This window comes from Centruroides vittatus, unplaced genomic scaffold, assembly GCF_030686945.1.
Source record: "Centruroides vittatus isolate TY-2023 unplaced genomic scaffold, ASM3068694v2 contig_4, whole genome shotgun sequence".
In the NCBI taxonomy this organism is placed as follows: domain Eukaryota; kingdom Metazoa; phylum Arthropoda; class Arachnida; order Scorpiones; family Buthidae; genus Centruroides; species Centruroides vittatus.
In genome coordinates this window covers 2,375,435-2,390,996 of record NW_027122214.1, presented here as the reverse complement: position 1 = coordinate 2,390,996, position 15,562 = coordinate 2,375,435, and the positions used below count along the sequence as shown (strand labels likewise).

The window sequence follows — 15,562 nt, the reverse complement described above, 5'->3', positions numbered from 1 at the left end:
TGGGTGCAACGATGCGCAGTTTAAAACAAAGGCTCAAGAGCACAAATATACAATCAGTAAGAACCTTGACAACACTGCGCTGGCACCATACGCAAGACAGAAGGATGTTAACGTCCAATGGGATCAAGCGGCAATTATAAAAACGATGACGAATAGGCAAACGGTCAAACATCTTGAGAGATTGGAAATCTGCAAGGCGCACATGACAACTGGTCGTATAAACCATAGAGATGCGGACTCATTGTCTACCATGTGGAGATCCTTTTACATTAATTAATGTTATTAACGGACAATGCTGGTTTCGTTGGATCTTATATACAGGGTGTTTTTTTTTAAACTGACAGTACTCAGAGACATCTGTAGAGCAATCTAACAGCCGGACTGTCGCCAAATTTGGGAAGAGTGACTAAGGACGACATGGGAAAGAGATTCCGCGAAGAAAAAAGTAGTACCCAAATTTTCCGGTAGGGGTGGATTTGGCGCTGTTGTAGCAAAACAGCTAAGAATCTGCATAAAATCCAGCTGCAATTAACAAACACACGAATGAATAATCAGACAGAGGTTTCAGTGTAATAACGAAAGTTTAATTAATCAGCAAATAACCTTCTCCTTTCTTCAATGTGATCACCGTCCTGCTGGACAACTCATTGCATCCTGAACACCGTGTTCTCTATGGCCGAACGTAACATGTCCGCAGGAATGTTCATCACAGTTCGAGAAATGTTGTCCTTCAAAGTCATCAAGTTTGGGACACTACCAAGATAGAGCTTGGACGTTAAGTAACCCCACAGGAAAAAGTAACATGGGGTTAGATCCGGGACCTTTCTTCAGTGAAGTGCTGGTAGCTTTTTCGCTACAACAGCGCCAAATCCTCCTCTACCGGCGAATTTAGGTACTACTTTTTTCTTCGCGGAATCTCTTTTCCATGTCATCCTTGGTCACTCTCCCAAATTTGGCGACAGTCTGGCTGCTAGATTGCTCTACAGATGTTTCTGAGTACCGTCAGTTTAAAAAAAACACCCTGTGTATATTTTTTCCGCTATTTATTTTGTTTATTTATCTATATTTTGTCCGTTTGGGCGTTTTCCGTTAATTTTCATATTTATTCCGAACACATTTTATGTTCTATATTTAATGTTCTATTTTTTTTTTTTGTGTGTGTAACCGAGGAAGATCGTTAAAAACGATTGAAAACGTTATTATTTTATTAAATTTTGCTGGATTGATAAAGGTGTAGTTTATTTAACTTATTCTACTTCCAGTACATAGTTTTATATACTTATAAATAACTACAGACTAATATGTAGAGCCTATATATGAAAACTGGTAAGACTGATAGCCACTTAGCCACTGATTATCCGTCCTTACATTATTATAATATATTAACCGTATTTTACGGACTATAAGACGCATTTTTTTCTTCGAAAAATTGCCTCCAAAATTCAGGTGCGTCTTATAATCCGTAGCATCTTATAGTCTGTAAAATACGGTAATATAAATTAATCAGTAGAATTACCTTTGCTATCATTTAACTTAAAGATTACATTATAATTATAATCTAACTAAACATTTAAAGTTAATTATCTCTATCTCGAATGTTAAACCAAACCAAAGTTAAGTTTACTACCTAAATGTGTAAAAAGTTTTACTGATTTATAGTGACCAGTCTAAATAATAAAAGCTTTTTAAGTATTTTTAAAAAATGTTTTATTTCATTAAAAAAAAACATAAATTGCAGGATAGATAGATAGACAGATAACACTTTATTGCACCAAAAATACATCCGCGCTGGATCCAGCTGGAATGATTTCAATCCAGCAAAAATCCAGCTGGATTCAAAACACTGCTGGATTGCAATCCCTACTCGTATAACACGGTAAAATGTCATCGCCGACTCATGTGAAGACAGGATTGGTCGATTCTGGACCAATAGTGGACGAGTAGCCAAACTATTTGCCACCGTCCAGCACCAGACGTATATACGGAGTTTAGATGGGAAAGTATTGATAAATTTTTATACAGTTCTTGTGAAAAAAACATTTACAGTATTATTCAACGGCCATAAAAATTATATTTCTATTAATGATGTTTCCAATGTTCAGTGAATTCTTCGCAGAAAGAATAACTTATCAGGAAACGCATCTGCCGTTCGATGAGTCACTCTGTGACGAAAATAAGCTTAGGCAATGGCGTCTTCGAACAATGCACACTTGGTAAGTAATACAACAATCTTTTGTTTATAGCATAATTTATATGGATTATTCCCAAAAAATTATACGTGATTTGGAAATGTTGAGTCAAATTATTCTAGAATCGATTAATTTTATGGAAGAAAACCTTTCAAACAGCCGTAGCCTCTAAACTGCACACATGCTGGGCTGTGATTGGCTCATATATTTAAGGGATTCATATAACACGGAATGTATCTACTGTGTTATAGGGGGAGTCTACCGTATATTCATTTTCTATAAACAATCTACAACTGATATCAACTTTTTTGTGTATTCATTTATATTACATATAAGACTACATATGAAAAATTCAGATATAATGTCAAGAAATTTTAAAAATTCTTGACACACTTAGCAGTAATTGAGAAACCATGGCTTTTATAACTCAAACCAAAACATTTAACATCTTCTAAATTAAAATATCTTGACAGCTTAAATTCATGAGTTCATGCACAAATGATTAAAAAAACTGAAAATGACAATTTATAAAAATATGAAAAACTAAATCAAAATAAAATAAATATAATTTGGTAATAAACTTATTTTATGCTTGATTTATCTGACCACATTTTTGATTTTAATGTATAAATTTTGCTTAAGTCATATCAAATGCATTTATCCATGATTTATGTTTAAAAGGGTCATACCTTTTTAATATCAATATCAAAAATCATCATCCATTTGAAAAATGCTTTCTTTAAAACAAATAATTAAATAAATAAAATATTTTTAAAATTTTATCATGATATAAAACAAAATTTAATTAATTAAAATTATATAAAAATTAAAATTTCAAATCTTACTTGAGCTAAATGTTCTGTAATTTGTGGAATATTTCCAATACAACAAAATAAATGAAGAAAATATGAAGGTGTTGGTACTGCTAAATCAAATGACAATACTTTAAGAATTAAATGCTCCATCCGTAAGACTTGTTTTTTGGTATAAGTGTCATCAGTTATATAAACAAATTCTCCAATATCAGGAGGATATATTTCTTCATATTTTCTATAAAGCAGTTTAAATATAAAAATACTAAGCCATTTTTTAATAAACTAAAAAAGAAATTTAAAATAAATTGTGTCTCAAATTATTAACACTGAAAAGTATATTCAAAATTATTAAAATTGGACAAAAATAATAAAAAATAAATAAATTTTTCTTAACACGGCACTTGTTTTTGAATTATCAAAAAGTGCTATAAATTAAAATTATCTTTTAAAATAATATTTTTATATGATAAAATAATTATAAAACAAACAGTTGGAAAAACTTCAAAACCAATACCTATCACACTTTTCCAGCAATAGGTTTATTCAGAATATGAAAAAACAAATGTTTTCAGTTTATTTTATAAACCTGCTTCAGGTTTAGTTTTCAAATTCTACAAAGGAATGTTTACACATGTTCCATGATATTAATGTTTAAAATTTTACATACTAACATCATGGAGCATGTATAAACATTCCTTTATAGAATTTTCAAAACTACGTTTCAAAAGCTAAACCTGAAGCAGGTTTATAAAATAAACTGAAAACATTTGTTTTTTCATATTCTGAATAAACCTATCACTAAAAAACTGTGAAAGATATTTGAAATTATTTTATCACTAGTTATCATTATCAATTTGTAAAGATCGTGTAATCCTTTTATATTTCACTCCGGTGTTTTTTGGAAGTAGAAGTAACATTTACATATATATTTAGTAGTGATATGCATGGCTATTAATCTGTGTGGAGAATGGAAGTTTTATTATCTTGAGGAAAAAACATTTAACTTGAAATAAAAATAAATTGTTTTGTCTGTGGTATATTATTATTACAAAATCAAGTTTTCTAAATCTGTTTCTTCACTATTATTTACAAGGATACATAATTATTTCATTTTATCCTTTTTTGTGTTACATTATAAATTTCTAAATGATCAACACTTCAAAATATTTGGATATTGCAAGAAATAATATAAATTACATTTATAGATATGAAAAATTTATATAATTTTACTTACGATGCAATAAACATGCTTGCTGTACCAACAAGTTGTAATTTACTTCTGAGAACAGACATAGAAGACAAAAAACGATCAATATATGACACAGATAAAAATAATGTTTCTGGATGAAGTTTATATTCTTCTGCAACTTCAATTAACCAATCAATAAGTATACTACGCATACCAAAAGTGATATCTGGTTGTTTATGCATATAATGTGGTTTAGGACGGAATTTTAGCTAATAGAAAAAAATATATATACTCAAAAACTTACATTATTCCTTATCTATAAATTGCATACTGTTAAATATTATAATAAATAAAAATTATAATATTCAATTATAAACAAATTCAGACAAAAATATTAATTTATATGAATTCACACAATTTCAAGTGATAAAATAAATTGTTTTTATAACAGTGATATACAAAAATAAATTGGTATATATATATATATATATTTTTGGTATATATTTTTTTTATATTTTTATATTAAATTGGTATATATATATATATATACCAATTTATTATTAGTGATCTTAAAATGATATTTATTTTTGATTATCCTAATCACTCAAAAACATCTGTTTAAGCAAACCTAAAAACATTTCCAAGAAAAAATAATTCTAAATACAATCAAGTCAGCATAAGTCAACACCCCAAGGGGAAGTGGAAATGTGTTAAGTTATATCAGATAACGACTAAAACAAAGTTGAAAAAAACCACAAAATTACAATTAGGAAAATACAATAGTGCTTTATACAGTACATGCATTGTATCTCTCACTGGCACTAAAGTTGGTTTCTACTCCAAGTATTTCAGTGATTTCCATTGCTTTTTGTTTCAGTATTGGCCCTGAAACAAGAAGATTCAATGAACGAATTTGCTTTAGCCAACGTACCAGAGCTTCTTTGACATCTTTGTATGGCAACTTTCTCTGGCATTTGAGACAGCCGCAACGAAGACCTAAGAAAAAGTTTCTTAATTTCCTCTTTTTTCTTCAGAATTCCCACCAATGTTGTTCTTGGAAGAGTTTATGCAGTGCACCACCATTCGGTTTGCTGTGGGCAAACGTAACCCCTTTCATCTGAACTGGGTGTTGGAGGTGACTCCGGACGTCCAGAAAAAACTGCTGGACTTGAAGACTGTCAACCTGTTGTGGACTAGATGCAGAGTGACAAACCATATATCAGTGGTCTTCAGGTGTTGTCAATTCAGTTGTACTTCTCATCATTGTGTTTCTGAGAGACCAATCTGTAGTTAATGTTTGGGGAACACTTCTACAAAGAGTGCATTAAGCAAAACCAAACACCCTCTTGCTCTAACTGTGCTAGAGAAAGATTTGCTGATAGAGTGCACAACTGCATGAGTTGTGAGTGCCCAGTTTACATTCGCGCACAGAATCTAGTCATTCAAAGGACTGATTATAGACATTAGTACCTAGCATAGTAGTTCTCAGTCAATCTCTATTAATATGGTTCAAATTAACTTGGTGCACAATTATTGCCACTTCTCACCTCAATCAAATTCTTGACACTTATGATTTGGCTCTTATGCAAGAACCTTACTGCTGGAAAAATAAAGTTGCCTGTTTGCGCACCTCTTATGGAATCCTTCAACGTACTGATAAGCACCTGTGGGCAGCTGCTGCCATTGCTAACAAGGATCTGTCCATTCTATTTCATCCCCAACTGAGTTTGGACAAACAGATCTGTTTCGAAATCAACTATTCTAGGTTCAGGCTGTTGGTTCTCAATATCTATAGCTCCATTACGGATGACATCAATTCCTCTCTACAATTTCTGCAGGCCACCATCAATCTTACTCAGGATGCACACATCCTAATTGTTGGTGATTTTAATGCCCACTCCCCCACTTGGGGGCTACAACTCAAGATGAGTATGGTGATGCATTGGCAGACTTTGCCAAATGCAATAATTTACTGATTGCAAACGATCCATTTTCACCACCAACCTTTACTGGTAGCAGTGGCTGCTCATGGGTGGTTGTTGCTCTTTATTCTGACAGCCTTAGCCCTCTGCTGAACTCATGGGAGTTAATGGACATGGATAGTTTTTTTGCATCATGTCCTTATCAGCATTAGGATCTCTGGCTGCATCCCTGTTAATCACGCTAAGACAGTTAGGCCCTATAATGTTGCCAGGGCCAGCTGGGAGCTCATCAGTGAAATGCTAAAAGACATCACTGCCCAGGATTTTGTTGTCAGTAACAGGGCTACAGCTGTGGAAAGCATTGATGACATCATCGATAAAGTTAATCTTGCCTGTGATGCTCACATACCCAGGAAATGCAGAGGGAGGTGGTCCGTTTCCTGGTGGACTCCTCAACTGACACAGATGAGGTACATCAATAACAACCTTCGATGCAGATATCAACGTTGTCGGAACTCCCAGCATGACATCTGCAGAATGAGTATCTCCAGTATCAAAAGGAGTATAAAGTTGCCATCAAGGCTGCCAAAATGAAATCTTGGAAGGACTTTGCCACCGCAACAGTGGTGATTCTTGGGACTTTATCTATAAGTTTTCCTCTGGAAAGATCAGTTCTCGTAACTACCTACCCAGCCTTTCTCTATCTGCTGATCTGACTACTACTGTCCACAGTCTTTTTCACCAGTTCTGTTCACCGGATATAGAGGATGATGATATTCCCTTCCATAGCAATATTCGCAACAATCATGATCTCTCTAATCTTTCTCCTGATGATCCACCTTTTAGTCATTCTGAGATTCTAGATATCATTCAAAGAGCAAGGGCGGGAAAGCACCCGGACCTGACAACATTACTGCTGACATAGTCAGAGGTCTGTGGCAAAGACAATCCTGACCTCTTTCATCTTTACAATCTCTGCTTAAGCCATGGTGTTTTCCTGATTGCTTGGAAAAGGGCTCAGTTTGTCCTGATTCCTAAGGATAAATCTATGTCGCCAACCACTAGCAATCTCCGCAACATCTCACTTCTGTCTGCCCTGGGTAACTTTTGTGTAACAGACTTACCTGGCATTTGGAGTCTACCAGATATCTTCACCCTTCTCAATTTAATTTTAGAAGACAGCATGGCACTGTTCATGCTTTGATAGCCCTTACATCCAAAGTACGTGAACTTTTATCATTTAAATATGTTCTGGGTATTAGTCTTGACCTGGAGTTTTAATTCTGCCTAGTGGCCTCTCATTCTACACAGGCTGCGAAGGAACAGGTGTCCAGCTAATCTCTACCAGCTGACCAGGGATTTCCTCTCCAACAGGGAGGTCATCTTAAGGTCAGGTCCTAACACTTTTTCCTATCATTTGGAGCATGGTTGCCCTCAGAGTTCTCCTTGTGGCTCTCTTTTTGAGCTCTTGTGATTTACAAAGTTTACAAACAGGGCAAAATGAGCAATTGTTTGCAAGACTGCCAGCAACAAAACATCATTTTGAAAGTTAGCAGCAATGTCCATATGTAATACTGACAAATGATCTATTGGAAGAGTTGTGTAAACATGCCAGCATCTTGTATATAAGTGAAGAAAACCTGACCCATCACTAACTCTTGCACACAAGGAAAAACATTTACTATGGGTGAGGAAAATATGATAGTATGGACACATGGAAACAAATCATCTGGAGTGACAATATTCAACTTTGATGGTCTGAGGTTGGAGCCACTAATGGCATGATTTTTAGAAGGAAAGAAAGATTATAATCCAAATGACAACAAAATGGTGGCTCAGTTATGGTGTAGAGTACATTTAGTTAGCAAGGAAAGACACCACTTGCTTTTTACAAGGACCTAGAAAGGCAAATAATTATCAAGACATGTTGGCAAGCAATCTTCTGCCTTTTGCAGAATGTATTGCTGGGAATTGATGGTTCTTTCAACAGGACAATGTTCCCATTTACACAATAAACTATGTATAAATGTTTTTTAGGTGCCTATTATTCATTGACCAGCTCTATCCCAATCTTAATCTGATGGAAAATCTTTGGGGAATCTGGCTAGAGAGGAATACACAAATGGGCAGCAATATATTAATAATAGGACATGAAGGTGGGCATGAAGGAACTAAAAGAAGTCATAATTTACCACTGGAAAGAAATAAGCACTTCTGTCCTCCAAAATCTCATACAATCAATGCCAGACCATATTTATAAAGTGATTTTAGCCAAGGGAGACTTCATTGGATGTTATACACTCAAACCTGTTTTTGTGTGGTTTTTTTGTGCGGTATATGAATTTCAATCAAGTTGGTATACCGCACAAAAAAAATTGCACAAAAGAAATCACACAAAAAACAGGTTTGAGTGTAATCATTGAATATAATTTATTAACAATGCCATTAATTTTTTCAGTTAATTTTGTTATGTACTTTTGAAACAGTCAAACTGATTGTAATTCTAAATTGTTGTTTCTTTTTCTTCTGTCTCAATAAGTGGTTATAATTTTTTCTATGTGTATTTGTGAAAGTTCAAGCAACCTAAAAATAAATTATTTTTGCAAAAATTTCAGTGTGAATAATTTTATAAAGGCACTGACAGATTTCTATATATTTATGGGATGCACCTTATTTCTTCACATATAGTTCAAAGAAAAATCTAAAAGTAAGCAAATACATTAAACATTGTAACTAATTAATTTAATTTGATTATTATAAAACAACTTGCAGATTAATAAAACTTACGTAAACATTTCAGTATATCTCAGACAAAATTGATTTCGTTATTAAATAAAAAAAATTCAAATCTTTCTCATAATAAACATCACATAATAAAACTCACATTAAATATCATTTAGTTGTTAAGATACATTAATATGTATTTATCAGAATTTTATTATTTAAAAATTTTGACCCAAAAGACTCAAAAATGTGGATTCAAAAGACTATTTTATAATGTTTAGTTCTGAAGAAAAATACCACTTGAGAGAATTAGAAATTTTATTCATTTTGCTGCACATCCAATGAATTCATTATTTAAAATATCTTAATTGATTTAATTTATTAATTTATCTAGGATATAGAGAAGGATGTGTTACAGGAAAAAATGATAAGAAAAAATATAAATCAGAGTTAAATATAATAATAAATACTGGTATTTTTTTTAAGTAACTCAAATTTTGACTTTAAAATAATCAACTAATTTATTCATTAAGAATAAAAAATTACCTCAGTTGCTCTTAAATATTGAAAAATCTCTGAAGCATATTCTGAAATATAGCATATGTCATTCTTAAAAGAACTGTCCTTCTCTTCTGATATATCAATTACCATAGGAGAATCTTTAAATATCAAATGAGAAAATTCTTGAAAATGAACAAACTTTTTTTCCTAATTACTTTTTCACAAATTTTTTTATATTTATTTAAAAATAAAAAATTTTACATTTAAAATTCAGACCTGCATATATTTCTTTTGCTTCATCTGGAGATAATGCAGCTAAAGCAACTGATGTAGCTGTATGCTTTGCTTGATCTTCATGATTCTGCGTAGCAATTTCAGCATTTTCAGTCTTTATTTGCGATTCATCACTTTCACTTGAATCATCACAATGTATTTTAAAAGGTTGCTTTGACTGATTAGTTCTTAAATTCAAAGCCAATACTTTTCCAGAAAGTTCGGCAGGTTTAACAGGATTCTATAAACATCCATAATTAAAATAAAATTATAGTCAAAATAAACAAAAAAAGTATTATAAAATATAGGAATACTTAAACTTAAAATCTAAAAAAAAGGAAAAAAAAAAAAAAGTTATTGTTTGGTCCAGTTCTTAAATTCTAACAGATTCCCAAATCAACGATAAAAAAAAAATTATGAAAATTCTTTTTATATCGATTTTGTTTGAGGCTTGTTTGTTATATTGATTCTGTTTCACAAAAACACACAGTTAATTAACAATTAACTTTATTCACTCTCGGATACAACTGACTGGAATGACAACTATGCTAAGACTCTCTCAGACAAACGAAAAGTATGTTGGAATTTCCACCTTTGACTTGACGCCCAGATCAAGTTACAACAGATCTTCCCCTCTAAAACGAAGTCTCAGAGATATCCGGGTAGTGTCTGTGTTCTAGATCTCCTTCTAACCAGTAGTCCTTCATCTGGATGTTGATTATTCTGGAAAACTGGATGTTAGTTGTTCTGGAGTGGTGAGTGCTGACAGTTCTGGAATAGTTGTTCTCTTCAAGCTATCAGTTGATTGATATGTCTCCTTTCTATAATTCCTTCTGGGGACGCTATCATGTATATGGTCCAGTCTTCCCTGTCACCTTACCAGGTTTCCACTTTCCACTTCTTTGCGTCTCTATAGCACCTGTAATTGTTGTCGTCTCCTATTTGGAATTCTCGTATTCTTGTTTCCTCTTTTTCTATCCTTATATAGGTGTGGATTTAGTCGATCATAGATGGTACGTAGTCTTCTTCCCATCAACAGTTCTGTTGTTTATCCTGTAGTGCTACTAGGTATTGTGCATAAGCTAAACAAAAGTCTGGGGAGCAACATCTCACTTTTTTCTTGGCTGTGATGTAATTTTTTGATTCTCCTCTTTATAGTTTGCACTTGTCTCTCTACTTGTCCATTACTAAATACCATGTACTAAATATTCTTCTCAATAATTTCATGGTTTCCTGGGTTGACTGCATTTGTACTTCTTCAACCTCCACCCATTTCAAATAAGCATCCACTAGAATGAAATAGTGTGGTCCTGCATGATCAATAATTTTTTTTTTTTTCTTTGTGGTTTTAGGCCCTTTACCGCTCAGAGAGCACAAAAAGGCCAATAGCATTTTCTACACATGGATACCGTCTCTTCAATTTGGGCCACCAAAAAATAGCTCCTGGCTGTTCTTTTCTTTCTAGATATGCCCTCATGTGTGGAGTGTAACAGGTGTAATAGCTGTGGTTGCAAGGTTCTAGGGATAACTACTCTTTGTTCCCATAAAATGCAACCACAGTGAATTGAAAGTTCTAGCTTTTGCCTAGTGAAAGGCATAAGTTCTCTGGACCATCCGTGTAAGATTGCATGTTCAACTCTTTTTAACACCGAGTCTTTGTTTGTCTCTCTGCTTACTTCCTGAGAAGTGATAGGTAATTCTGGCTGTTCAAATATAAGGAATATCTCTCCTGGTCCAGGGATAATCTTGTCTTCCACAGTAGTTGGTATAGAGAGGTTTCAAAGTCACATGTCACGTGATAAAACATACGTTTGCTCTGTCCCTTTGCCATTTTTGTGGTAGCTTTTGCTTGCTTAGCTGGCACGTGGTTTGTTGTTCGATGCCTTTTTAGTTCAAACATACAAAAATACTGTAGTTCTGTTATCATGGATAAAGTTAAAAAAGATTCTTTTCTTGTGGGCTATTCTAGCAGTCTAACAGGATGAGATGCAGCTCTATACGAAGAGAAAATTTCATTATGTCAAGGCGATCCATACGAAGCCAGTTTATCAGACTTCGTCATAGATCAAGAGTTGTGGTTGAAAGTAGAATTTGATGACATTATAAACTATTTGGTTTTGACAACAAATTTCTACACCCTGTCACAAATGAAAGCTTATAAATCTTTAGAAGCCCATAATTATTTAACAAGTGGCTGGGTTTCCCCTAATATCAGAGTAAAAGTAATGAATAACAACAAAGTAATATTGCTTGGAAAGGTATGTTTTCTTTTGTTTGTTTAAACTCATGTTTTTACGTATTTCTTAACTAAGAATTTTTGTCTGAAAGTAAAAAAAGTCTTATTAAAAACAGCTGTGGCAATTTTTTTAATTCAAATTGTTCAGTACCTTTATTTTCTAGTTGAAATTAGTATATAATAAGCCTACTTGCTTTTAGTTTTAACATGTAATGTTTATAAGTTTGCACTAGCTAAAGTCTGAAATTACATTAGTTGTTCATTTATAAATGCACTATACCTAACTAAATTAATATAAGCAAATCAGTAAACTCTTTTAGATTTTAAAATATAACTTAGTGTTTATTAATGCAAATATTATTAATGTTAAAATTAAATGTTAATATAAATGTTCTAATGCTAGCACATTTCTTGACACAATTTTCTTAAAATCTTGAGAATGCTTTTTTCACATAATGTCTATTTTTTCAGCTTAGTCATTCTCAAAGCTTGAGAATTTCAGGTTTAAAAGTGTGGATTCTTGGCAAATCCTCTGGAGAAATCATAACAGCTCACTGCAATTGCATGGCAGGTTGCTCTTCAGCATGTTCACATGTTGGTGCTGTACTTTTTGCTTTAGAAGTGGGTGTTAGAATCCAGGAGTCAAAAAACATCCACCGACAGAGCAAATGAGTGGTTGCTTCCACATTCAACAGTTCTTGTTCCTCGACCATTAAAAGAAATAGATTTTAGTTCGTCAGTTGCAAAGCATAACTGCATGACTGGTTTAAATGTTAACCAAAGTTCATTCAAAAAGAGAGAAACATGAAGGTGAGCTGGATTCATTTTTGTCAGTTGTAGCAAAATGTAATCCACAAGCTTGCATTTTGGCTGTTACACCAAGATTTTCAGATCGTTTTGTTCCAAGTCAGGATATACCTTTTCCTTTAATGTTTGGAAATCTTTGTAATCCATCACTTGTTGATCTGGAGTGGCCTGAGCTGGAAGAATACTGTTGCAAACTGTTTCAAGAGTTGCAACTTACAGAAGACCAGGTAAAAAACATAAGTGACGTGACAACAAACCAATACAAACAGGAACTTTGGTATCAGTATCGAGCTAGACGCATAACTGCATCTATTATGAAAGCAGCATGTCACACAAGTTTAATTAATCCAGCAAAGTCACTGATTAAAAAAATTTGTTACCCATTTAAACATCGATTCAAAAGCCCCTTGGTAAGATGGGGATGTGAACATGAAAGCCATGAACGATCAAAATACAAAGAAAAACAAGCTAAATTACATCATAATTTCATTATTACAGAAACAGGATTTCATGTGTTACCAGCTCATCCATTCATTGGTGCCACACCTGATGGTCTTGTAGACTGCAACTGTTGTGGCCAAGGAGCAGTTGAAGTAAAATGTCCTTAGTGTCAGCGACAACAAAATATTGATGAAAACATGCCTAATTATTTAGTTAAGGAGAATGGTATTTTCACAATTAACAAAAGCAGTAATTATTACTACCAAATGCAAACACAAATATTTGTATGTAATGTCGAATATTGTGACTTTGTAGTTTGGACAGAAAAAAGTTTGCATATTGAGAGGATTTATAGAGACTTTACAGTGTGGAATACTATCATTGAGAAAGCAAGAAATTTTTTCAAATTCTGTATATTACCAGAACTGACAGCAGTTCAGGTATTCAAAACAATAGATTGAAATTGTAAATAAAAACATTTATTAAAACATTACACAGTGTAAACTTGATTTTATTCAAATGGCACAACACTATTACATAAATTTATTAAAGAACAACTGACATGTACAATCTTTTCTATTGACGTGCCATTGTCATGTCCTTTTAGTGTCACATGCTCAATTGGCAATGTTGACTCTAAAATTTTTAAATTATTTTTAATGCAACTGATTACTTGCTCTACATGGATTCTCAAAATGAGACATCTTTCTGCTTTCTGCTACTTCCAATGCAGAAAGTTGTTGTTTACCTCTGGTAAATGCAGGAACTGCTAGCTGTGCTCCAGTAATTCCAACACTATTTGTAATGTTGAAACCTCTGTCTGCTAGCACAATCTCCAGGCAGTAAATATTTAAGCAATCCCGAATGTTCGGTTAGGTGTTTGTCACTAACCCTTCCTCCCCAAGGTTCTGATATAAAAGACACAGAACCTTGAGGAGTAACACCTATTAAAAACTTTATTGTGTTATGGTGCTTATACTGAGACCATGTCAAATAGCGAGCATCTAATGATGAAGGCCGTTCAACAAAAAGCTCAAAACATTCTATTATTACTGCAATCTTACTGCCAATAGTTTTTTTAAATTCTTTGGGCATAGTTTTTTGCAGCACATCTCTCTTAGGCCAAACAATCAATCTGCTTAACCTGATGTATAAAATGTGCAGCCACTTGTCAAAGATTCGGCATATTGTTACCTTTGAAATATTAAATCTGTAAGCCAAATCTTCCAAACTTAAATTTAAGCAAAGTCTCATCAAACATACTATCATCTCTTGAAAAGGAGTTAATTTTCTGGAATTTGGATAATCAATTTGTTTACAACAAAGGTTCAGCACCAATGATAGCAATTTAAAATTGCTGAGTCCAGTAAAAAAACGAATCTTGTTGTCATCACCTTCAAAAAAACTCTTCATTAAGAACATATGTTTTTTTTAATAAGAAACTTCAGTTTTCAAGTTTGCACACTCAAGTTGCAAGCTTTCAATATCTTTAGCTTTAAATTCGGTCTGGCAAGTGACAGTTTTAAGTAAAGATGTAGTTTGTACCCATGCATTAGATTTTAAAGGCTCTGCTTCTTCCATTTCTGCAGTTGCTGAGATCTCTGCATCTTTAACAGTAGAAGGTTGGGTGCAAGCTTCAGCTTCTAAGGCAACTCATTGTATCTTGTTATCACGTGCTCTTTCATAACGCTCCTGATTTGCAGTTAAGTTGTGGCCACTCTCATACCCCATGTGTAATGTTGGCACCCAGTCTGGTGATGACTCATCATATAATGAGGAAGGTTTTCCTTTGGGGTGAAAAAACTTTTTAAATAATATATTATGACAATTTAATATTAAATTATTATTATTAATACACTGTGTTTAATGTTATTAATTTCACATAATATTAAAAAAACTTATCATAATGGTATGTTATATATAAATAATAAATAAGAATTTGTCAGGAACAAGTTGAACATTACTATGTTCAACTTGTAACTGACATAATTGTGTGTGTCTGGTAATTATTTGTGTATTTATAACTGGCTAACATAATTATTTGTTACTAATGTAAAAATGCAAAGTAAAAAGTAGCATCTTAAAAAAATGTTAACGTTGCTCACCAAAATAATAAACTTAGCTATTTGTAAATGAACAATGGAAATTATTAGTTTATATCTTAAAAAATACACATTTATTTATGTAAATTAGACTGAAGGGAAATTGGCTCAAAATGCACTTCTAATTCTTCATCTGCTAAGTGATTATCTTTGTTTAACACTTTAATATTAACTCTACTGTATATTTATTACAAGCAGACACTATGATACTCATGCAAAAGTTTATTTAATTTATTGATAACTAGTAATTTGATTTATGGCTTACCTGAAATGAAATGTTTCTGACAAACTCCTGTATTGATATTCACTTTATCTGTATTCAAATTTTTCCGGTTAATTCTCGAGAGCCATGCAGTTTGCCTT

At 32.9% G+C, this 15,562-nt stretch overlaps 1 protein-coding gene across 1 annotated transcript in view; it reads right to left on the bottom strand.

The window, feature by feature from the left end:
• Window positions 1-15,562, bottom strand: part of CycA (cyclin A) — a 33,771-nt gene that overhangs the window by 11,761 nt on the left and 6,448 nt on the right. The window contains exons 3-6 of the mRNA XM_067271488.1: window positions 9,617-9,854; window positions 9,386-9,498; window positions 4,239-4,462; window positions 3,035-3,239 (exon numbers count right to left, since the gene is read on the bottom strand). Coding sequence (XP_067127589.1) covers window positions 3,035-3,239; window positions 4,239-4,462; window positions 9,386-9,498; window positions 9,617-9,854 — 780 coding nt within the window. The remainder of the gene's footprint in view (window positions 1-3,034; window positions 3,240-4,238; window positions 4,463-9,385; window positions 9,499-9,616; window positions 9,855-15,562) is intronic.